General features: G+C 51.2%; 1 protein-coding gene across 15 annotated transcripts in view; it reads right to left on the bottom strand.

The window, feature by feature from the left end:
* Nucleotides 1–433: 433 nt before the first annotated feature.
* NCAM1 (neural cell adhesion molecule 1) overlaps nt 434–25,488 on the bottom strand; it is a 297,496-nt gene continuing 272,441 nt past the window's right edge. For 4 of the 15 annotated variants that reach the window (XM_031443713.2, XM_031443715.2, XM_064482051.1 and 1 more), the window contains 5 exons: nt 22,350–22,474; nt 18,980–19,157; nt 8,424–8,631; nt 6,966–7,082; nt 434–3,670 (listed from right to left, as the gene is read on the bottom strand). In XM_031443713.2, the coding sequence (XP_031299573.1) occupies nt 3,550–3,670; nt 6,966–7,082; nt 8,424–8,631; nt 18,980–19,157; nt 22,350–22,474 (749 nt within the window). In that variant the 3' untranslated portion in view covers nt 434–3,549. Of the gene's footprint in view, nt 3,671–5,121; nt 5,929–6,965; nt 7,083–8,423; nt 8,632–13,766; nt 16,411–18,979; nt 19,161–22,349; nt 22,475–25,488 lie in introns of those variants that run through there. The other 11 variants (XM_064482048.1, XM_064482049.1, XM_031443705.2 and 8 more) reach the window with 8 other exon arrangements.

Raw genomic sequence — 25,488 nt, 5'->3', positions numbered from 1 at the left:
CAGGGATGTGGCAGCCCCACTCCCATTCGCTGAGCGCCTACTGTGTGCCAAAAAAGTGCTACGCTAGGCTTTCCTATGTACTGCTTCATTCATTAGCCAATGCCCCAACTCTGCCAGCTCGGTATTTCCTACTGGTCCAAAGAGGAAACTGAGTCTTGCGGAGAGTAAGTAACTTCCAAGGTCAACAAGGAGGTGGCAGAATGAGGATCTGAATGAAATCTTTCTGAATCTGACATCTGGCCCTTCTAAATCAGGACTCCTCTAGAAGCCTGAGAGACAGGATCAGAGACCATCCTTCAGGCCAACATGTACTCAAGTCACTGGGTTTAACCTGGGTTAAAAAAAAAAAAAAAGACATTGCAGGCGTTGTCACATGTGAGTCACATGAGAGACTTCCACACGCTTGAAATAAATCCCATTTTGACCATAATGGTTTTTTTTTTCTTTCAATTTTTATTGAACACAAGTATTCTGACAGAATGCAAAGTCAAAATTCTCAGTTAGTACTCAGTATTTACACCAGTGAGAATGGAAACAAAGGTGGTATCGATATTTCACTTGGTAAAAAGTTTATAACAAGAGAGAAGGCCCCCAGAGTCGGGAATGCCGGGTAGAAATGAATGGAGGTCCGATAACCACCATCCGGACAGACAGCCTACCGTGAAAACCTGGGACTTGGAAGGCTCCATAGAAAAGTGTGAAAGTAGCGTTCCACTTCGAAAGCTGCACTATATACACCACGGCCCTTCAGGGTTTGGGGGCCCCGCACACGGCACTCGAGTGCCCCTCCAGCAGAACCTGGCCACGCCGGTATTTATTTATGCAGATACATATGTATGACATACACAGATAGACACACAGACACGGGAAACTGGCAGAGTGACCCCTCCTTCGAAAAATTAAAAAAGGTAAACTATAAGCTTTGATCTCTTAACATAAAAGATAGAACATCTTGAAAATAAAGTGACTCTCTCTTTGATTTTAGAGAAAGCATCGCTCTGTTTTTTTGTTTTTTGTTTTTCCCAAAGAAAGGAAAGCTCGCGCATGCAGAGACAGATCTATGTATAATGGGAAAGAGGCCGAACAAAAGGTGGGCAGAGTCTTGGGTTCCAGATAATGGCAGAGCCAGGGTTCAGGGGACGGGGTTGGGGGGAGGCAGGGCAGTCAGCTGCCCTGGGCCAGGTGATCTGAGGCTCGATCATGCCTCTTCCTTTTCCTAACCATCAGAACCAAAATCAGTTTACTTGACCACAACCACTAGGAGTGAAATGCACAGTCTTGATGAGGTATAGTGTGGGCTCGGCCGAGGTGGTTGAAGCCATTAACATCACAAGATGAGGAATTGATTCCACTGACAACCTGGGGACCGGAAGTGCCCATCACCCCACCGCTGGGTCCTCCCGTCTCAGCCGCCCAGGAGCTCCCATCTGCTGTGTGCTCTAAGAACTGTCTTCCCCTGACTCGTTCCTGAGGGCCTGTGCATTCGAACCCTAGATTTGTGCAGGCCCGAGGATCAAAAGGGCCAGAGCTGTGTATCCTGGGATCCTCCACTTCCATCCCCAAGAGCTGAGAAAATGCAAAATAACCCCACATTTAGCAAATGATAAGACCGTTATTTTTCACAGTTTGAAGTGTTCGTCTAGCAAAGCGCCACTGATCAGACTGCAGAAGTGTCAGAACATTGGGGAGTGTGGCCCACAGATCAGACTCGGGGGCACTCTTGCCATCCTAAACTCTTGCTCTTTGGTACCTCAGGAAAGGTACCTACAGAATTCTGATTTCTGCTGACTTACTGTCATCTTCATCATCATAATCACTTTTCTTTCATTTTCTTTGTTTAAAGGCTTCAGTTCCTTTTAAAAGTTATTTTTGTTTCCTGAATATTTTTTTTCTGAACTATCTGCTAAACCTTCCACAACCAAACTATGTTGAAGTTTTATTTCAATACTATGACAAAAACACGTTTCACACTAAAATATTCACGCATCCACAGTGCACAAGCTTGCAGTTCTAAAGTAGAATGAGGAAAAAAAAGCAAATTTCTATACAAAGGGCTGGCTTTTCCCTTCTCCCCCCTCCCATCCCCCTTAAAGTTTCTGTATCTTTTTTTCCCCACTTGGTTTCCAATCCAGGAAAGTTGTGTTATGACTCCAAACAGCAGCTTGGGTTTTTTTTTTTTTTTTCCTTTTCTTTTGTTTCTACAAATGCTGCCTAAGTGAACAGAAGGCCGATGTTATTTCACTTCAACAGATTTCCAAAAAAAGACACTAATTCCCTGAAGCACACATGCTCTTCCGCTCAAATCTAGATTCCGGGCTCAAAAGGAAATTGTATGTATATATTTTATTTGGCTTTCTACAAAAAGGGGATGTTTGGGGTAAAAACGTGTGTTCACCAAGACCAGCCCCAACTATACAATCTTCTCTGCTTCATTCAACAAAGCCTAAGGGTCCTTCAAAAGGAAGGACGGGGACGCCTGGGGAGCAGATCCTTTTCACAGATACAGGCAGGTGGTGGTTAATCAGAAGTGGTCTAACCCCCAAGGAAACAAAAAAAGAACCGAAAACCCAAAAGCAAAACCATTCCAAAACGAGATGGATTTTTTTCACCTGAGTTGCACACTCAGGCAAAAATCTTCAAATCAGAATTGGGGGTGGGGGTGGGGAGAGCCACTGTAAACAATCATATTTCATAAAGTTGTCTTGTGATGACCCTACCCACCTCTAGGCAGTATTTGTAACTTTAAAAAAAAAAGAAAGAAAGGCAGCTGTTTTACATGGACATTGAAGCACAACCAAAGTCAGACATTTGTCAACTTGTAAACACTGGAAAACAAAGTTGGCAGAAAGAATAATAAAAAGAAAAAAAAAAGAAGAAGAACGAAAAAGAAAAGGAAAGGAAAAGAAATCCGAATACTGCAAATTGAGATCTACTCCCAGAAGCTGCAATCTGGCATTCTTCCTACAAAACAAGAGTCTATGTGGGAATTGAATTCAGCTAGGAAGGTGACACACTTTGCATACTGAACAAATACAAAGTGAACAGAAATTATAACTTATTTATGAGGTTTTACAGAGTTCAAACTCGACTGAAAGTATAAAAATAAACTTGGACTTTGTTCATTCGGTTAGTCTTAGTGCCTGGAAGTATTTCTCTGAACCTTGTCTGTGCCAATTGAGCAACACCAAGTGCGGTCTTCCTGAACCTAGATTTCTGGGTTTTTTTCTGAGCTTTCTAGCTTCTTAATTTGGGGTCCTTTTGTTTGATTTTTAAATGGTTTCAGGGAACGGAGTGTCCTAGTTTGGCTGTGGGTTTCACCTTTTTGTCTCATTTTCTTACAAGTGAGTGGGCAACAAAGAAACCCTTTCTATAAATCTACAAAAAGGGGATCCCATGTTGATCTGTTTAGTTTCTTTTTTTTTTTTTAAAGGCAAAAGACACTAGAGGAATGAGATGTGTGTGTGTGTGTGTGTGTGTGATATTGGAGATGCTCTGGTGAAGCTGTTGTGTCACTTTTTATTTTGATCTTTGCTGGTGTCTTGTCACCCATCATGCTTTGCTCTCGTTCTCCGTTGTCTGTGTGGCGTCGTTGGGGACCGTCTTGACTTCGGCTGGCGCTGGCTTCGTTTCTGTCTCCTGGCACTCCGACTTTGCTTCTACAGGGCCCTTCCTGCAGAGAGCGGAGAAAACAGCACTGAGACCACAGTTTGCAGTAATGCACCCTTCAGCCAGTGCCTCAAAAGGGGGCTCCGTTAGAGCACTGGTCTCCAACCTCAGAGGCATGCTGGCATTACCTGGAACCTCTAAGAATCACGGATGCCTGGGCCGTGTCCCTAGAAATTCTGATGTAAATGGCCTAAACCTGGTGACTTTTAAAAGCACCTAAGTGCTTCTAACGTGCAGCCAAAGCTGACAGCCACTGAATCAGAGGAAGGTACCCTTTCCTCTCCCAGCCCTAACCTGATTCCAGGGCTCCAGTTTTACCTGGGGTGATGGAAACAGAGCAGACGCAGCCTTTTCCTCCTGCTCAGCTGTAGCGGCAGCCACCCAGCTTACAAATGAGGGGTGCTGGGCTCCAGGGGGTGCCCTGAAAACCCCCTGCTCTTGCCTGTCCCCACCCCCACCCTTCTGTGCTCTGCCTTTCCTGGTGGTGACTCTGTGGCTTGCCCAGGCAGGGTAAGAAAATGCTCTGTTACTGAGGCAGCTTTCCATGGGGGCCTGGTAGAGGCCGGAGCATGCTGCCAGGCTACAAGGGAGCTGAGTGGAGCTGAGTGGGCAGGGCTGTCCTTCTACTTCCTGACAGCGTCGGGGCTCCTGGACAGGGTCACCATGCAGCTGTTGGTGGCAGCACCTCAGCATATCTGGGTGCAGCAGCAGAAGCATCTATAAAAACCCTGGTCTGATTCTGCCTCAATCAGTCCCAGGAGTGAGAATCTGGTCTCAGGATGCACCAGGGCAGGCTCAGACCCCAGCCCCAGCTGGTGCCACTGCATGTGGACATCACATTTGAGACACCTGTAAGCTGAAGGACCTTGCTTTGAACTTGACCCAACAGTCACTCAGTGCTTGGGAGCTCTGAGTCTTCCCAGACACTCAAGGACAGGAGAAGCAGGAAGAGGTGGGTGGGCGTGTGGGCATCTGGGCTGGAGTGCGACAGGGTCTTCTGGACCAGATTCTCTCCCCACATGGGCTTCGGGGTCTGCCTCCTTACTTCCCACATAAGCATACTGTTCTGGTGGGGACCCGGCCTGGCCCTGGAGGACACGCTGTCTGGGGCCCCCAGGGTGGCCGATCAGGGAGCCTCGACCTCCTTAGCTCACTTCCCACGCCACACTCATCAGGGGCCCGACTGTGAGGGCTCCCCCAGGGACAACAGACGCCACTGCTAGGGCGATCAGGATAGAACATAATTACCGTGGCCTAATTAGTGAGCTGGCGGCTGCCTGCCGGGCCAGCTGTCTGCCCCCGCTCCCTGCCTTGTCCCAGCCCCTGGGCTGACAGTCGCCTCAGAGAAGCCCTGGCTTAGGCGGAAGACACATCTAACGAGGAGGACACGGCACAGAACAAACGCACACCACCATGGGACGCAACCTGATGACAGTGGACAAAGAGAGGCCGTACTCGGTTTTTGCTGGTGCAGGTGGAACAGAACTGTCGGCAGTGGAAGGAGCAAGCTCAGGGGCTTGTCCACTGGCCCCAGCGGCGGGAGCAGGAGAGCCCAGGGCTGCAAAAACATCCTTTGCAAGGTCAATATCTGGGGTCTTGAAGTTCCCTTCGTCCATTTTAAAGTCCTCGCCCTGGGCAGGGTTTGTGGTGCTGACGGAGGCAGCCTCGCTCTTCGGGCTAGCGGGGGCCTTGGCTGCCTCGGCCGGGCTCTTCGCGGCGCCGGGCTGGGTGGGCTCGGAGTCCGGGCCTGTGGTGCCGGGAGCCTCCTGCTTGGCCTGGGGGGCTTCTGGGGCCGGGGGAGCTGCTGCTGCTGCTAGGGGACCGGCTGCCCCGGCCGAGGGGGGGACCGGCTTGCTGGCCGGAGGGGCCTTGGGGGCCTCGCCTGCACTGGCAGGGGCGCTGGGGCTGAGCACAGCCCCCTGATTAGCCAGGACACTAGAGGACAAGTTGCTGGCAGCAGGGGCTGAGGTCGGGGTGTCGCTCAGATCAACGAGGGGGGCAACCTTGGGGGCTGAGGCCGGGGGTGGGGAGGCGGCGGCTACGCCGGGCCCCTTGGAAGGGGTGGCCTGGCCGGCGGGCATAGAGTTTGACTCAGGGGTGGCCGTGGCCGGGGGGGCAATACTGGAGGTCAGGGTGGTGGTCTCACTGGTGGGGCTGTTCTGAGCAGTGGCAAAGGTTTCGGTGATAGTGTCAGAGTTAGCGGTGACGGTGGTGACAGAAGGCAGCATGTCCTCGACAGTGGCTGTGGTGTCAGCAGGCAGCCTGTGGGGAGGACAGGAAGTAGAAGAGATAGACAATGAAGCTGGGACGAGACAGAGAAGCCGGGGCAGGGCGGAGGCCGAGGAGGGGGCCGCGGGCCGGGCATGCAGGGACGCACAGGCACGGACACAGGCCCACAGAGAAAGGTGGACGCGAGAGGAACACACGCCCAGGCGGGCAGAAGAGGAGACAGGAGACAACAGAGAACGTGGCATCTAAAGGGGTCCCCTGACTCTCTGCTGACTCCCTCCCGCTATGCACAGGGCTCCCTCCCCTGCAGCCCTGCCGGGCCTTTCTCATCCCCTGCCTGCATCTGGACCCAGGGAGAGGCCCGCTGGAGCTCGGCGTCCACTACCGCAGGCATCCTAGGTCCCTGGGGGATCAGGCCCAGCTGCCCTGCGGGGTCCACGGGCCGTGGCGGGGAAGCTCGGGAATGAGGCAGATGAAGAGGGCTCCAAATGGCCCCCAAAGTCTGTGACTGTCCAGCCAGACAGCTTGTGCTTCCATTAAACTCCAGTTCCTTCAAACCCACAGTACCCATGACAGCCAGGAGGTCATTACCACAAAGCTGGATGTGGTTTCTGACTGAGGGTCCCCAAGGCTTCTGAGACCAGGAGGGCCAGGGAACTTTACCAGGTCCCCACCTTCCTGCCACCTTTTAGGAAGAACACAGAAAACCCTAGAATTCTTAGAAATCCTAAAGCAAATCTCTAAGCTCAGCCTCTCTCAGCGAAGAGAGAGAGGCTTTTGTCTCCTTCGGTCACTTCCAGGGTGTGTGTGTAACTTGGGCACAGGGTCTCAGGATCCCACCTATGCATGGAGACCATTAAGGCCGCCACAGCCATCCAGATAGAACCAAGGATGCCTCCTCTCTAGGGGGAGAGCAGAGTCAGGCATTTCTGGCCCAGGACTCCGGAATCCCAGCCTGCGATGCTCGGCGGGGAGCTGTGGGCTGGAGGCCTGGAGGAGTGGGCAGGGTGGTGCGGTGGGTGTGGGGCTCAGCTGAGGCGGTGCCAGCCCTGCCCCGCCCCGCCACGTACTCGGGCTCCGTCAGCGGCGTGGTCTCGTTGGGCTCTGTGTGTTTCCCTCCGTCGTGGTTTGGGGTCCGCTCCTCCTCAGTTCGCACCTCCACGATGGGCTCCTTGGATTCATCTTTCCTGTGGAGAGAGCTCTGCTGGTTCCATCCCGGGGAGCCGGGGGAGGGGGCTCCCAGGGACGCCAGCTACAGCTCAGGCACCTGCGCCCGTCCCGAGGCTGAAGCGGGGTCCAGAGCCAGACCCAGGTGCTGCATCTCGGCCCCTAATCTTGCCAGCTGTATGACCCTGCACATCTGACTTGCCCACCCATACTTCCATTTCCTCACCTGTAAAAACGGGCAAATTATAGTCTACCTCACCTAGCTGTTACGAACATTAACTGAGACGATTAACGTAGAGCACTTAGCACCGCGCCTGGCACAGATCAGCGCTCAAGTCGTCTGTATTTGCACACATGTAAGTGCATGCAAGTATAAGCATATGTATGTGTAAGTATGTACATGTGTTAAGTATATGCACATATAAGTACATACACGTATAAGGATATGCATATGTAGGTATGTACATGTATATGTATATGTATGTCAATAATACATAAATAAGTATGTATATGTGCGATGCACATGTATCTGTAAGTATGTACATGTATACCACATACGGACATATGTACATACAAGTATATGCACATAGAAGCACATACATGAATATGATGCATGTATGTACACGTAGACATTCTATGTTTATGTATATTTAAGTAGGTATATGTGTATGTAAGCACATGCATGTATGTACATGCATATACACACATAAGTACATGCATGTTTAAGTATATGATGTATAAGTATACAGATATGTAAGTACTTACTGTATGTGCACATGTAAGTTCATGCATGTATAAGTGTATGATGTACGTATATGTATATGTATAGACAGTGCCTGGCACGTGGTGATGCTAACAACTTATTTCCTTGCTCAGTCTTCTCTTGCCTCGCTCCAGCTCAGCCCCACCCAGTGACAGCCTTTGAAGGTTCCTGCTGTTTGGCTCAGGATCTGTTTCTCCAGCGTCTCTGTCCGGATGGACAGCTCCAGGAGGACGGGCATTTTTATCTGTTCTGTTGACTGCGGTACCCGAGTGCCTGGGGGTGGTGCCTTGCTAGGAGTGGCTGCTTCATAGATTTGCTGAATGCGCTGCATGAATGACAGCAAGGCAAGTGTGTCTCTCAAATGCTGACCCCTCCAGCTTAGCTCTGACAATTCCCCTCCTTCTGACCTATGCAGGGATTCTCAAACTTCTATGAGATTCTAGATGTGGGGCTGGGCCCAAGATTACGCAATGAGAAACATCTCTCTAATGCTTTGCTCCCCTGGGGTGTCCAGTGGGGAAGCTGAGGTGCCTCCGTGGCGGGGCCCCAGGCTGGGCAGAGCCCAGCACTCAGCAGGGGTGGGCGGGTCTGCACTCACGAGAAGGCGGCTTTGCCCTCCTCCATGTCCTTGCCCTTGGCTCCGGGCCCCGCTTTTCCGCACAGGTTGACGGCGATGCACATGAGCAGGCCACACTTGTTCAGGAAGTAGCAGGTGACGTCCACAGCCACTAGGAGCAGGACGAAGGTGACAACAAGGATGCCCACGATGGCGCCGGTGCTCAGGCCGGAGGTGGGGCTGCCGTTGGCTTGGGTGGGAGGGAGAGAGGGATGGCTGATGGTTAGTACACTGAGATGTAGACCTGGGCCCCAGCTGTTCAAACAGGGTCTCTTTCTATCTTCAAGAGGGAGGGATGGCAGCCTCATCTCACAGACCAGGGGATGGGGCATGAAGCACCCACAAGTCAGCGCCCAGAGGAGACTGGGAGCTGTGTCTCCATCACTGCTCTCAATGTCTGAGCCTGCCCTAGACCCACCCAACTGGTCTCCCCGTGAGCCCTGTGAGCTGTCAGGGACAGGGTCCCAGATGGGGCAGCAGAGGGTTCCCAGGGCTTCCTTTGGGCTGGTGGTGACATCAGACACAAGAAGACGCCCAGGCCACCTCTGCACTTCCTCTCCCCTCTTCAGGAACGGCTCCAGAGGACCCTGACCATGGACCACATCCTTCCCTGCACCAGGAAGACTAATGAAGCCCGTTTACTCTGGAGACATGGAGGCCTCCCCAGGCTGGTGAGCCAGGTGGAAGGTCTGGGAATACTCACCATCTGGGAGCCAGGCACGCTTGGATCAGACTCCAGGAAAAGCAGCAGATTCACCCAGAGATCACACCCGCACGACAGGCTCGCTCACACAGGACAAGTGCCCACCATAGACGGACACACATTCTCACTCTGAACCAGCACTCCGCACCCCTGTTCTGACTCCCTGGTGTTCGTCTAGAACTCCCCAGAGCCCTGGGCTATTGACGGGATCACAGAAGGACCCCAGGCTCGGCTCCATAGTGCCCTCTCGTGATTGGAGCTAGGACTCCACGGTGGCCCCATTGACCGCTTGGTGATTCCCACCAGCATCTGGGAGAGGACAGGGTGTGCTGTGGGAAGCAAGGACCCACGGGGAGCTTCTGGAGGCACAGGGTTCCAGAAGGGGCAGGGACTTGGCTTGCCCAAGGTCTGGTCTCACCACCAGACCTTGTCTGAAGCTTCCTGTGTCCTCCAGACCCACTGGGATCACCCAGCTCTGTTGACTGGAGGCAGGAACCGTGGCCAACACAACCTGGGTCTCACTGTGCCTTTGTTGAACCTAGGCCAGGCCCAGGGGACTGCGGGCCACATCACATGCCAGACAATGAAAGGAACACGTAACCCAAGGCGTCAGAGATGGGCCACACAGTCTTTCTCCATGTGGTCTGCGTTCCTGGGGGACCCTCTGTGTGTCCCAGGGGCCCTGCTCAGGCACGGCGGGCTCCTTCAACAGCTGTCCCGTTCTGATGGCTTTTATTTCTAACTTCAGTTCAGGGTACAGGCCACCAGCCAGCACTTAAGAGATGACCATTCACAACCTAATTCCTGGCACCCAGGGCACAGCTGGGCATGCGCTCAAGGAGCCTTCCTGGATCTCAAATATTTTTGGCTCCTTTCGGACCTTGGTCTTGCTTCCCAGTCCCCCTCCTCAGGCTCTCCGGCTGGTCCCTTTCAACCCCACACTGAAGACCCAGTCTGCTCCCTAGGAAGGTCTGAGACTGGCACGGAGTCTCACCCATACTTCCATTTCCTCACCTGTAAAAACGGGCAAACTTTTACAGGTGCTCAGAGGACCACCATGCTCAGAGGACCCGGCTCTGGCCACTTTGTCTCGGGCTTTGGCAGCAGGAAACTAGCCACAGGCCCTGAGGTCTTCTCCCCAGCAGCTCACCGTCCACCCTATTTCCCCACAGTACTTACGCATTCCACACAAAAAAGCAAGGAAAGAAATGCAGGCTTTCCTGGCCTTCAGAATCCCAAAGCTGTTTCCCTGAACAGGGAGGAAATACGGCCTTGGGCCTCCTCTCCAACCCATGACGTTGGGCTGGAAGTCCTGGTGGTCTCCTGGCATCTCTACTCAATAGGTGCCAGGTGTCCGCCTCCTAAAGGAGGAGCCTAAGGTATCCGTGTGGGGGGAGAATGTCTGTATTTTTGGACTCAATGGCACTAAGTCCACATCCTGAGATTTATACATAAATATGGTTTTAGGGGACTAATCATGTCCCTAAAGAAGAAAGATAAACCACCACAAAGCTCTCCATGAGGGCTGCCCTGTCCTGAAGGCTGAGGCCGACAGCACGAGCATGTTCAGGGAAGGAGCAGGGGGTGCGGGAAGACTGACAATGATATAGAACAGAAAGTAGGGCAGTGGTCTTCCCCCTCATTTGATATAAAATTCAAACACTTTCCCCCTGGTCTAAAAGGCCCTACATGTGCTGTGGAATCTCCCATCCATCTGACCATCCTAACTCATGGCCCCCACATCCCTGCCCTCCACCCCAGCCAGATGGGCCTTCTTTCTATCTGCTGAACACACCCAGCTCATTCCTGCCTTAATGCCCTGCTGATCCCTTGCCTGGGACACTCCATTCCCATCACTTCACGGGTGGCTCTTTGTGGTCCTGCAGGATCAGCTCAAATGTCATCTTCTTGGAGAGGTTCCTCCCTCCCTTGCCCTGACCTCTTACCTGCTCCAGCATCCCTACCCAGTATCTACCACATTACCCTGTTTTATTCTTTTCTTACCATTTCTGTGCATTTCCATGCTTTTTACCTGGCTGCCCCGCCCTCTGAGCTATCCTAGCAGGTACCTTGTCTGTCTCCTGTCTCCCCAGCGTGTAGGACAACCCAACTTACACGAAGCGTTCAAAGAATATTTGCCGAACAAATGGACAGTGTTTAGCCTGGAGATGAGAATACTGTCTCCAAATATTTCAAGGTGTGTCATTGGAAGGAGGAAGTGGGCTTATTCAGTGTCACCACCGGATGGAAATAATGGGGGTAGGAGGTAAATTTCAGCTCCCATGGGAGAGAACTAACAGAGCTGTTCTAACGTGGCGTGAGCTGCCTTGGCAGATGGGCTCCCTGTTGCTGGAGGCATTCGAGCTGAGGCTGCAAAATCCCTTGGCCGGGATAGAGGATGCCTTCAAGACCTCTTCAACTCTACGAGCCTGTCATTAGACATCCTACAGTCCCCAGCACACGGTACAGAGTCCCTCACATCCATCTCCTTCACAGTGTGCACTGAGAAGGATTTTTTCCTGCAAGATTAACACACTTGGTAGGCGCCATCTGTGTTCACAGATTCTTGTGATTTTACCTTTAGTTGAAGAATAAATATCTTTCAGTGCAATGTTTTTCCACCTGCAGCAAAATTCCTAGGGCGCTTTGTCAAGATTCAGATCCTGAAGCTCCCCAGTTCCACTGAGTCAGAATCTCTGGGGGTGAGGCTCAGGCTCAGGATTTGGAGCACCCCAGTGAGTCTTAGACACCCCAGAGTCTGAGGAACACTGCTTCTCGGTTTTCTCATCCCTACGTTACAATGAGTAATGGCTGTTCCCATGACTCACCACCCAAGGATGAGCCATGTAGTCTCACCTGGTGGCCTGGGCCTAACTGACATCCCTGATGGCTGGAGAGAAAGCAAAGACTTATCCCCAAGGGAAAAAGGACCACCCAGTTCACCAGTAAGAGTCTAGACTTGGAGAGGAAGTGAGGTGCCCCTCAGGCTGGAGAAAGGGCATGTGTCGCTTTTACAAGAAACTGCCCATAAGGGGAACAGCCGGATGCAAACGAGTATCCAAGTCAAGCCAACACTCACTCCCTCTCGGGGGCTGCTGCAGAACTGCATAGTCCAGGAGACCAGAAAGACAAAGGTGCCTCCAGCATCTTGCTTAACGCTTTACAGAAGGAAAAAGAAAACACCTTCTGGGCCTCTCTTGGCACGCCCTTCTTCCCACCCTCCCTTGGCTACCCCGTCTGCACACCTGCACACAGAGTGCTTCTTGGGTGCAGTTCCTCCAGGCTTAGAGCTGCCCTGACCTGGGAGCCTGTACAGCTGGGGCCGCCCATCTGCTGTGGCTCCTGGCCTGAGAGGGGCTGGCACTGATCAAGGACCTGGCTTGCCCAAGACTTAGACCTACATGTGCCTACATGTAAGGCACTTAAAAGCTTCAAAATGGGAAGATGGTCTCACACTTCACAGATGACCGGACGGCCGGAAGCCCTGTGCCATGGGATGTCAGGGCAGAAGTGCCCTCTCCATCCTCCGACTCTTGCAACCACTAAGCTGAGGTTCTGATTCACTCATGGACCCCTTACACATCTGCTGGTTCCTTCCTGGAATCTGCTGAACAGACAGCTAGCTCAGGGCTTTCAGGAGGACTCCAACTAACTGTGATTATAAACAGAATAGGGTTTGCCAGTGAGAACCTTCCCTTAGATTCTACTGAGACAGGAAGGGGGCAGGGCACAGCCGTTCAAGGAATAACACAGCAATTAACATCAGAATGGAGAAAGATTCAGCCCCCAGGAGGCCTTGAGGCTCAAGATGGTGGGAGATTTGACTTCTAGTAGACCTTGAGCTTCATTATACACCCATTGTAATATAGTAGCATGGTGAATAACATGCCCACAGGTGCCATGGCAGTCCCAAGGCTGGCCACAAAAGGTCAAAGAGTGGGAAATGGCCAACGTCCTGGGAGTCCCAGCCCCTTCCCCAGGCTAGTTAGACTGGTCCTTCCACTTACTAGCATATGAAGCCACTGAGCCCATAAAAACTGGCAACATGGTGCCTCGTGGCCGCTGCCTCCTCTCTCTCCCTCTTCGGAGATGGCCCGCACTCTGTCTATGGAGTGTGTGCCTACTTTTACTCTAATCTGAGCACCCAACCCCCACACCTCGTGGCCTTTCACTTGCCTGTTGATGTATTTCTAGATAAATCCGCCTTTACTCAACTGTGGCTCGCTCTTGAATTCTTTTCTGCGCAAAGGCAAGGACCCACACTTGGTGGGGCACATCCCCGGGGCTCAACCGAAGCCTGGGATATGGCCATCCTCACGCCCCACATCCGTTTTCCTGCATCACTAGCACCAGGTCACTCTGTGCAGCCTGTTAGAAAGGCGCAGAGGGAGCTGTGAAAGTCGAAGAACCTGCAGCAGAGTTGTGTATCTGGTGGCCCAGAGTGCGCCCCTGACCCCAAGGTGACCATCTCCCAGCTCTGCAAAGGCACTTTCCCGCTGGGGAAAGTCCAAGGAGGCAGAGACCCACCACAGCTCTTAGGAGAGCTCAGAAAACCACTTTGCTCCTGAAAAGGAGAGGAAAGCGGTTCCTTTGGCCAGAAGTCCACCCAGCAGGCTCCCCAGTTTGGGGTGCAATGTACACGGCTCTCTGGGGCAATCGGGGTAAGCCAGGTACACGTGAAGTGGACGGAAAGGAGGTGCTTTGCAGGATACACAGCTACTAAATAAAATCCAAACACGCTGGTGAGTTCACATGAACTGTTATTTCGTTTAATAATGCAAAGGTGTAAACTTCATAAAGGCCTCACTGATTATCTACACAACAACGTTAGCATCCTTATTAGTAGAAAAACATGATCCAAACCTGCCGTATAAATATTCTAGAAATAAGCAGAGAAGCCCTGTGGCGGGTGGAGCACGGGCAGCACGAAGCCAGGGCGCGGGGGCCCGGCGGCTGGGCTGGGCGGTGATCGGTCCCTCTTGAGGGGCCTGTCTAAGGGGGTCCTGGCGGAGCTGGGCGCTGCAGCCACACGAGAACTCAGTGTCTGGTGGGAGTGGGTGTGTCCTAACGCTGTCTCCTGAAGGGCACCCCTGATGAACCATGGGCCAGTCTGAAGGGACCCAATGCAATGACTCCAAATTGCTTCAGCTGAGGTCTGCCTGGGCACCACGTGCTGAGGGGACAGGGTCATGGATGCCAGGCCTCCGATCTCCACGGAGTCCCTTTGAAACTCGGACACTGGCTCTCACGTATGGGACGGGGACCAGGGTGAATATGTGACTTCCGCCCAAGATGATATCAAGAGCATGCTGGCGGCCAGGGGGACAGTGATGGGCCACCTGCATGAGGATCCGTCTCCCCCTCCCTGGGCCTCCGTAGGTTACTGGGATTCTCACGCCAAGCCCGGAGGCACCACGTGATGCTTCTCATTGCTCTGCCTTGCGCCTAAGGACTGTGCCTGCTTCTGCTGCCCTGGCGTGAAGGGAGGTCAGGGACCTCGGGGGAGAGGTTCGTGGTGGGGCTGGAGGCCGGTGGGGCTGGAGCCCGACGGGGCTGGGGTGAGAGGCACTGCCCAGCTGAACTGCTGGCTAGTGTGTAGCCTCCGGCGTCTGCAGGTGACTCGCTAAACTGCCAGCGCTGGGGGCACGGGCCTGTGCCCACTGACAGGGGCAGCTCTGCCCCGCAGACCAGAGGCTCATTTGGATTCCCAAAGGGGAAAGGCTAGTCTTGGAACATTAAAAAAACAACAGAACCAAAAAACAAAGAAACTGGAAAATGATGAAAACCAAATTTCCGTGGAGATGCTCAGAGATGAGGTAAGTGGAATGATATGTGACCACGATGGAGGGAGGGAGTTTTTATTCAGCAGAAGGTCCCCCAAGCGCACACACTGACACCACTGAGCGCGAGTCACCCGAGAGTCTCCAGGCAGGACTTTGACAAATGCACCCCGCTTTCTCTCCTGGGCACATGGGGAGGTGCATCCCCAACAGCAGGGGATCAGCTGGCTTTCATCAGTTTTTTTTTCAAGAATTAATTTTAATTTTTTTTGGCAGGGGAGGAGGTAATTAGGTTATTCATTTATTACTAGTTTTTTTTTTTTTTTTTTAAATGGAGGTACTGGGGATAGAACCTAGGACCTTGTGCATGCTAGGCACACACGCTGCCACTGAGCCCAGACACCAGTTTTAAAAATGTTACTAAGCCACAAGCCAGCAGGGGGCTTGGGGTACTGGAGAAATATGAAAGGCCAAGTTCTAACTGATCGGCACTCCGGGTGGGCCCCGCCTTCCACTCAGCTGAGCACGTGTCGGGAAGGGTGAGACTCACGCCAGGCTCACAGCGGATGCTTTCCACCTGGGGGACTGATGCTTATGCAATAATGTGTCACCGCTGGACCACATCCACCAAGACACGAGGTCTGTGGCTGAGCTCTAGCAGGGCAGCAGGGATCACCCTGTCTGGGAGACACGCACCTGCCAGAGCCCACAGGTGTGGGGCACATCCTAGGTGGGCCCTGTTCACAGAGCCAGCGTAGGGTGCTACCTAGGACCAAAGTGCCTCCCAGAAGGTCTGCTCGGCCCCAAGAAATACCTAGTGAATCCAATTTCTTCTGCTGCATGGGCAACAGGGTGGCTGACTCTGCCCATCAAGTCAGCAAAAAGCTCCAGTGAATCACAGCGATCTTACCACAGGCACTTCAGTGCAGGCAAAGCCAACTACTTATTGAGGGCAGAGGAGGAGCAGGGGGTTAGAACTGGGGCATGTGGTGATTTTAACAATCTGATACAGGCTTTAGAGGGTACTTAGAACTCTTTCTCTGCCACATCATTTTCAGGTAAGAACCAAAAATGCAAGCAAGTAGCAGCTGTGCAGAAACTCTTCTGAAAACCTAGTGCATTCGTGTGTGTGTTTTACATAGCATTTAAAGAAAAGAGCCCCCGAACATTTTTGCACTACCATGAAAAAGGGGGCAAACTCCTTATGAAATGGCACAAAAGTATCTGAATGGCAATAAGTCTGGAGGTCCAGCTTTTTCCAATTGCCAAAGCTTCCTCTTCCACAGGGAGCTTGGCAGTGTGGCCGTGGAGGTCCTGAACGAGTATGCCAAAGGGGGCACTGACCATTCTCATGGGAACGGGGCTTTTAAGCAAATTTAAATTTTTGTGTGTGTGTTTTCAAGTTCCTAACAGAGCAAGAGAAGAGTCACTGCAGAGAAAAGCAATGAGGCAAAGGTGGCGGACACGGTGGAGCCTCCCAGGGTTGCTGCAGGCACCAAGCAATGGGTCCCCAGAGAGAAGGTTTAAAAACAAATATGGCAGTGGGGATGTCCCAGTGACGTCCAACGTGATGTGTGTGACGACAGACACGGGGAGGGGAGGAGAGGGGAGGAGGAAAGAGAAGAAAGAGACAGAAACAGAGAAAAAAAAATAGATAAAAAGAAAAAAAATTAGGTCAAATATAGAAAACTCCAGAATCAAAGGTTAATTCGACTTTGTAAATTAAACTGACAAAGGTTAGGGGAGAGTTCAGTGCGGTAATGTTACCAGCAGGCCAGGTCCGAAGCTCAGCAAGGCCAGAGGCAGCGCAGCAGGGTGAGTTCAGGGGTTAGGGGTCAGCGAGCAAATGAAATTAAAGTGAGAGAACGGAAGGCTTCAGGGTGAAATACAAGAGTCTGATCAGGGAAGTGTCACCTCTGACAAGGGGAGGTTCTAAGACACAGCCGAGGAGCCTGCCCGCACACAGCTTTCTATTCTCTAGAGTTTTTTACACGTCAGGGTAGAGATGCATCTGATCACTGTGCACGGGGGTGGGGGCCACCTTTTTAGCAAGAATTCAGCCTCTTCCAATCTGAGTCTCCCCACCCATAGCTGCTAAAGAAAACCTAGTTCTCTGCCCCTCGCCTTCTGCCACCCGCTGAACCACAGAATTCCACCATGAACGTACATCCTATAACTCAGAGGTTTCAACCGCAGGTCCCGACACAACGGCTGGAAAAGTCCCCAAAGTTCATCCAAGCAACCTCCTACTAAGACCCGTGCAGCAGAGCCAGGAGCCCCCGGGGGCGAGGTGAGCAACCCCACCAACCTTCTCTGTGAACTGGGCGCCTGGGAGGTTAACCAGAAGGATTCTGACAGCTCCCGCGGGCAGGACTTCGGGGGACTGGTCTTCCCAGAATGTCTGTATCTGACACCTGGTGGCCCCAGCTTCTCCCACCCGAGTGCTGACGCTGCTGGCGGTACCCGGCCTGTGAACGCAGCCTGTCTGAATCACCGCCTGCGGAGTCGTACCCGCGGAAACACGTGCCCGGAGGAATCTGTCTCGCTGCAAAGGACTCACTCAGGCTTCTCACTCCCCTGGCTCTTAAGGGCCCCACAAAGGCCGAGCACATCTGGACACACATCAGACTGTTGATTTCAGGCAAAAACTGACCCAAGAACGCAGAGAAAGAAGGGGCAGAGGACAGACAGGGCCACCTCCATGTGGACAGCCTGTGAAGCAGTGAGGAGAGCATTTCTCGCAGCCACATCCAGGTGCCTTGGCTTAATCACTGACCAGGTGACCACTGCCTGCAGAGACCTGCCCACCCCAGCCTGTGCTGAGGGCCCTCCCTGCCCATGCAGCGGGCAGAACCAATGGAAGTTTTTGATCTATGGCCCCCAAATCCCTGGGGCCCCGCCACGTCTCAGACACACACACTTATGCACAGCCAACCACTGGGAACCACACATTGATCTTATTTTGTTTCTGCCCAACCAATCCACTTCCACACACACGGCCTTGGGTCACAGCAGCCCACATCCTTCCTGGCCTCTCTCCCGCTGGGAGAAGCAATCGCGACCACTGAGCCGAGAGCCAGGGCGTTATTCTAGAAGGGACAGGCACGATGGGGGCCAGACCAAGGCCACTGGGAGACGGGAACATCCTTCCACCACACCTGGACCCGGCAGAGAGTTTATGGGGCCCCTTCCAATAGGCTTCAGCTGTATGTTCTATGCCCACCCTCCTGCCTGTGGTTAGCATCTGGTTGGTCCGGAAAAGCACAGAGGGATGATGAAGATCTCTTTCTGCTCTGAGGGATCTGGTCAATGAGGAGACTGCCAGTCAGCAGCAAGGCAGCTGGGCCACAAAGCAGAACTCTCACTTTATTCCCACACCTGAGCTGGTCCCGGATCCCTAGAGACAGATCTGCATCTCCCAGGAGAACTGCTCCCATCAGGGCCTCCGGCAGACGGGACTGCCTTTCACGGATGGGGTTTTCCAGCGTCTCCTTTCTCCACTTGTTCTGCTTCAAGTGGCTCAATTTAATCTTTGTTTCAGCTGAGAGGCCCTTGGTAGAGAGGATTTTTAACTAACTGGGCACCATCTGTTCCTTCTCTTGGGGTCTCCACAGAGAAGATTTGGACCACGGTTGGGCAGGTGAGCAAGGGTCAGAAAGACAGGGTTTAAAAAGTCATGTGGTCCTTGGATGAAACGGTAGATAGCAGATAAGGTCTCAGGAAAGGATCCTTCCTCAATCAGCATCCAAAGCTTGGCTGGAGTCAGGGCTTTTCCCATCTGAGGGGTCCCACGGACTGGCTTACCATCAGTCCTCCGAAGCTGAATGACACAGGACCTTTGCCCAGGATGCTTGGCCAAGCCTTGCTGGGGGTCCAGCCCATCTCAACCTACTGCACAGCTAGGTACAAAGCAAAACTAAGCTTCGCATGGGCAACCAATCATGAGGATGGCCGTAAGCAAGCGAGTTGTCAGGGGCTGTTCAGGCACATTAGGAGGTGCGGCACTGGTGCATTAATTCAAAGCGGGAGACTCACAGGAAGCAGAGGCGTCTTACCTGGGATGGCTGTGGGCTGGGCCGAGGTCCTGAACACAAAGTGAGCCGCCTTGGACTTTCCCTGCTGGTTCTCAGCCACCACGTAGACCTCATACTCGGCATTCCAGTCCAGGGACTTGAGCATGACGTGGTCACTGCCAGATGGGAGCCTGATCTCTGGTTTCCACTCGGAGGACAGCTTCTGGGAGAAATCGGCAGGAAAGATACAAGACCCCAGAAAGCATTAGATGCAGAAGCCGGTGAGACCAGCCGACAGGAGGAATGTAAGGGAGTCAGCAACTACTGGTGCCAAACAAGAATAAAAACCAACTATAGGAAGTGGTCTTTATTCTTCACCAGCCTGAAAAGCCAGAAGGTAAATGATCAGGTCAGGAGGTTAAACCTTGCGTGTTTGCAAATACAGATTGCCAGTGTGGTGTGGCTGGCCTTCAGTGCCCTGTCCATCACCATGAAGGCATGCAGGGACCCACGCTACACTCTGGAATGCCAGGCACACATGCTAAGGATGACCCAGCAGAGTAATCAGATCGCTATGTTTCTTGTCCTGTTTCAGAATGTTGCTCACACTCGGGAGTGACTCATCTCCCCAACATGGAGCCACTGCATAGATTCCACTTTTATTAAAAATAAAAACTATCATTTTTTTGAGCACCCACTGCGTGCCAGGCACTGTACTAAAGGCTTTCTGCGCATTTTCTTACTGTATGCCTACAATAAGCTGATGACAGGGAAGGGAGAGAGAGGTCAGGTGACCTCCCAAAGCCACACAGGCCGTCAAGCTGGGGCCAAGTGGACCTGGGCCCAAAGCTGTGACCTTTCCTTTCATAATTGGGAGCTCAACACACATCTGTTGCTCTGAACTGGATTTTTCTACTCCATGCAGTATAACCTGGTCTCTAAGACTGGAGCTGGAGGCTCTAGGGGTGAGTTCTGCCATCAGGTCCAAGGCTGGGGTGCTCCGAGTGCCCACAAGGAACGGTACCCTCCGCTCAGCAGGGCACTGCCCAGGGCATCATTTCAGGCACACAGCTGGAGTTCTAGGTGTCCCCTCCATTCTCGAATGTTCTTTTCATTTCTAACCTTCACATTCACCAATGAGTTTGTTCTGGGAGTTTATAAAGCAGTCCTTTGTGCCCATTTCCCTGACACAACAGCTGTGGAAGGAGGTTTGAAGACTTCCTGAGAAATCTTCAGAAGGTTTCCCCATTTCACGGCTCACCTCTTCACAATCTTTGGCCTTTTCACAAGCCATCTGAGAGGTGGATGCCAGACCCACGAGAGGGCTTGATGAATGTCTGCCGAAGGACGGGCTGCTCCTCAGGAGAGCAGGACATGCTAGCACCGCCACCTGGCAGGTGGTCCAGCCCGTGGTTGAGGCTGGACGAAGACTTACATACAGGAAAGCCAGCCGTCTGTCTTCCCAGCAAGACGACTTGTACCAGCCAGAGATGCCTTTAGAATGTGCTGTCTCTCATGCTATGGCCGTGACCAGGGCCAGGAAACACCAGCAGCGGATGCTCATTTCCTTCGAGTCTAACCAGGAAGCTGGGCTACGCTCTTAAGTTAGCTTGTGTGCATGTCAGTATGTGCCCCGTTTTAATGTAAAACAAAGAAGTTCAGCTGTTTGCTTTTTCTCCTCTTTCTCTGAAAGTCTTCTTTCCTTGGTAAATATCATTACAAGAGAGACAGCCAGACTATAAAGCAAACATTATGTTACATAATACAAATTAATATCATATAAAAATAGTAATATTTCACAAACGTTAAGATTTTGAGGCAAAAGAGAGGATGGTTAGGGGTGTCAAACGCTAACCTATCTCAGTGTTTTGCCCCAGTTGTCTTTTTAAGGCACAGCCACGATGTCTCTCCTGGAACACTGATATCTGGGGTGCCCTGTACAGGAGATGTTTCCAGTCCATGCCTGCATCTCAGCAGTGATTACTAGTTACCAGGTATAGAATTTTCCAAGTGTCAGGCACATTTCAGGTTCTTTGTCTATGTTTTAACTAATCTTTGCAACAACGTGATAAGCTATCCCCATTTTACTGATGGAGAAATGGAGATTTTGGAAGATTGGGTGACCTATTCAGGTCACATGCTGCTAAGTGCTGAAGCTGGAACGGGATGCCACGTCTGTCCGGGCCACATCAGGGTGACAGTGGCCAAAGGCATCCCACCCCACCATACTGTCCACTTCCAGTGGGTTCTGCTGGGGACACCTGCCCAGTTGGCCCGCGCCTTCTACTCCACAGTGAGGAAGCCACAGGGATCTCTCAGACAGTGGTGCCTCCGGGCCTTCGGGAAGTCAACTGAGGCTCCTCCTCCCATGCCTGGCCTCACAATGAAGCAGGAGAAGTGTGTCTTCAGGGATCTGTGCGGTACCCACTCTCAGTCAGCCTAACCAGGTAAGCACTTCAGTGGGGGCTGAGCACAAGGCAGAGAGGGAGTAAGACAATTCTTGGGAGCTATTGGAAGAAAGAAGACTTGCTCCCTGGTTCATTATTTTCTCCTGGCAGGAAACCCCAGCAAAAGGCTATTTCCAATGCTCAGACACTGCCTCTAAACCTCTCAGCAGCTGATCGTGGTTGGCAATGACCAAGTGTCCTTCTAAAACCCCAAAAGGAGAGCCTGATTCTCAATCTGGGGTTTGGGGATGAAGGGTGGAATGAAAGAAATCTTAGATGGGTGGAGAGCAAGCCAGGAAGAAAAGGCTTTGGGCCAAGCTCACTGTTAGCAGGATTACAGCAGCTCAGGTGGGGTGCACAGGCATTAGTGGGGTCGGGGTGCGGGTGAGGGTAGGAGCTGGTTTAGGATCTGAGGCAGTCAGGACTGGGGGCTGAGACCCCCGTCTCTTCAGTCGGGCAGACCTGGCTGCAAACCCTGGCTGCCTGGCTGTAGGAGTCGGGTTGTAGGACTGCCCAAGCCGCACTTAATTCCTCTGTAAAGTGACAACCATCAAAACAACCTCATAGGGTTCTTGGAGAGAGAAACTGCACGTGGTCACTGCACCTGGCCCTAATACATACTTTATCAAAGCGTGATGATTAGCTATCAGTATATTATTTGCAAAAAATCCTGGGGAGTGGCTGGATAACTTTGCAGAAAAAAGTCAAGCAGCAGCAAAAGCAGTCATGGTTATGAGTGTGGTCACCACCGAAATCATTTCAGTGGTTTTCAAACCAGTCCCAGTGTGGACAAGACCCAACAGCTGGAGGTCTGTCTTGGAATTTAAAACCCTGACCAGGGCCCACGAGCCACCATCCAGACACAGGCTGCCCCCGACCCCTCCGGGCTTTGCATGTTGTTGCCCCAACAACGTGGGAGTCAAGGATGCGGGCGCGGGTGAAGATGGAAGAAGGAGGCCACTCACCGCTCGGTACTTGACCAGGTAGTGTCTGATGGGGGAGCCGCCGTCATCCTGCTTGATCAGGTTCACCTTAATAGAGTTTCCATCCTCTCCCATCTGCCCTTCGAGCTTAGGTGCGCTGGGTTCCCCTGAAACAGCCAGTTAAGGTGCATGACATTTTGGTCCACAAAATGGAAATCCAGTCCATCAGAAGGGGATGTAGTGATGGGGTGGGGCTGGACTCTTTTCTTGCTTTCTCCAAAATTCAAATGGTTAATGAGCAGTAAGTGTGAAACTTCGAATTCCAGTTAGATGCCTCAGACTCAGCCTTTGGGGAAAGCTACTGTCCCATTATATCCCAGTCCTTTCACCATTTTAGAGAGAAGCATTTTTTCTGTCCCTCACTGGTGCTTGCACTTTTTCCTAGCTGTGCTTACAACTGCAGACTTAACTTTTATGAACCTGAAACATTTCAAGGAACAGCCTGAAATATGGGAAAATGTAATCATTTAAGGAGAAAACTTACATCCATAAAATAAATTTTCAAAGCAGCCCAGTTTTTTCCCCTGGATATATGATTCCTCCCAGGGGTGTCTGGTCCCTAACGGAGGTGGAATGATGCTGCATTCTTGTGATCAGCTTTGCACGAATTAAATTTTATGACTTAGGTTCATCAAAAAAAAAAAAAAAGCTTCCAATCATGATTAAATAAAGTGCGATTTGTCACAGCAAGTGTCCTGTAAGTATCCTGCATTTATGGGGTCAACAGCCTGAGTGGTAATCCTTGGTACCTTGTATTAATGGGACGATCATTAAAGTCTTTCTATTTGTGAGAGGAGAGAGGGGGGAATAAGTCTTCAGCATTTCTCAACAGAAAAAAAAAAAAGTCGATGTTTCTCTTTTTTCGCAGTAGCACTGTGAACCCAAGGTCAAGAAGAAAGATGAACTTGTATGTGACAAACTACCAGGGTTGGGATGGATCTGCAGTAAGATGCTGATTTACTTTAAGAGAAACTAGGTCATTAGTATATGTCGAAAGCAATGAGATGAGAAACCGTCTGTTATAAAAGGTTAAAGTGAAGATTTAAGACACTCGGGAACCCTGCACTTCCTGTGGGAATCATCGCTGCATCCATTTCATGACCTCGGACAGATCTGGCGAGCCTATAAGACAGTGAGCTTCTGGCTGGGCGGTCCTGGTTTGTTCTCTGGAAGATAGAATCACAGACAAGGGACAGAAGTGCCAGGGAAGGCTTGTCACCGGGCTTCGGACCTCACCACTCACAAGTGTACCTTTGGCCATTTATGAGAAAGCTGCTGGCCAAGTCAGGCCAGCACATCCTCCTTTCTCAGCTACTCTGGGGACCTCAATGGCCAAGCATGCTTATTTCCTCTTTGAGACAAAGAACCAGACAGACAAAGCTCAGGCGAGCCCTGCTACTCAGCCTGGGCCAGCAGCACGCACACCACCCGAAAGTTCAGTTAACAAGCTCGCAAGGTGATCTGTGTGCACTTGTACAAGTAATGGGGACACGTGAAAGTGCCAACAGAAAGGACGGGCGATCTTAACGTCTGAGGGATGATGTATTTGGAAAAAGATGCCCTTATTATTCCTTTTTCTTCAATTGGTAATTCAGGAAAAAGAAAAATGAAAATAAAAACATAAATGAGCACCAGGCAAAGATTTGTCCTGTTTTCACGCCACTGCCTAGCAACTAGCACTAATTATTCAGGGGAAAATACTTAGAGATTTGGTTTCAATAATGTCAAGGTGTGAATGCTTTTCACATTCTTTTGGATCATTCTGAGGCTTGGACAATAATTCAGTTTTGTCTTATACCATCAGAAATATCCAGTGCTAAAAGGGAACTCACAGGGGAGTATTTTTTACAGGATGGAAGGATGTCTGAGTCAATTCACCAATGCTGAACAAGGGAAGAGGAGACACAGAAGAACTTTAAAGACTCTATTCTCTCACTGAATTAGGGTGCCCACCTCATCCTGTTAGCCTGGGACTTTCCAGGCATTGGCACTGCGAGTCCTTTATCCTGGAAAAAGCCGTAGTCCCAGGCGAAACGGGATGTTGGTGACCCTGGGCTGAATGAAGACTTATGTTAATCATTATAAATTTCTCTATTCAGACCTGCAACATTGATTCTGTAATTAATGGTCACTTTGCCTTAAGGAGGAGGGAAGGAAGAGGCTTCAATGGCTCTTCCAACGCACTCACCAGGCAAGGATCTAGTCTTTCCTCCAAGGCTTCCTGGGAAGGGAAATGGAGATTATTTTGCTGGCCACTCTGCCCTGCACCTTCCTTACTATTTCCTCTCAGATTTGAGCAGTATGGGTTTCAAAGGCTGCATCAATGCCATGAAACACTGAACTCTGCTTTGGGGGGAGCGTCTATTGAGAAGAGGCAGTCTCTCTGATGTTTGTGAAGATCCCTTTAGAACTAAATGCTAAGGATGCCATAGTGGGGCCCAGAGCATCTGTGGCCTTGGCCAGGTCACTGCCTCAGTCTCCACATTTGCAAAATGCCAGATACTCCCTAGGGCTTCTTGCTCTGACATCACCGTGACACCATGACAGCCACTATGCTAGGATGAACCATCGAGGACACCCTGGCTATTTTCATGACACTGTAAAGGACAAAACAGCAAATACAGGGCGCTGAGCCCATTTTAGGGAGCTGCACCCCAGGATCAACAATTCCATATCTCTCAGGCACAGAGTTGCCCCCCTTTTCTTTTTTTTTTTTAAATAATCCTTAAAAATTTATCTCAAAAAGGCCTGTCTTTGAAAAGAGACCCAAAGGGTCTTCAAAGACATACGGACAAAAATCTCGCCAAGGAATCCCCGTGGAAACCAACAGCCCCGATAATGGGATTCTCTTATCTTTGGATTTGTTTCAGAAAAAATACAGTGGGAATCACAGAGAAACCACTAAAAATTAGACCACAGAACACAGTTCCACCATTCCCAAGAATCACAATACTATAATTTGCTATCATTTTATCCAAGTGACTACCATGCAACTCTGATATGGATTACTTTCTCATAGAATTTAGAGTGCTTTATAAAAATCATATCATGTACAGTGCTTTAAATATAATTTATTTAACAAATGTATATTCAGTACCTATTAGGTACCAGGTAGGCCATG

Source organism: Camelus dromedarius, chromosome 34 (assembly GCF_036321535.1).
Source record: "Camelus dromedarius isolate mCamDro1 chromosome 34, mCamDro1.pat, whole genome shotgun sequence".
NCBI lineage: Eukaryota > Metazoa > Chordata > Mammalia > Artiodactyla > Camelidae > Camelus > Camelus dromedarius.
Note: the sequence above shows the minus strand (reverse complement) of the source record. Positions and strands in the feature narration are given on the sequence as shown.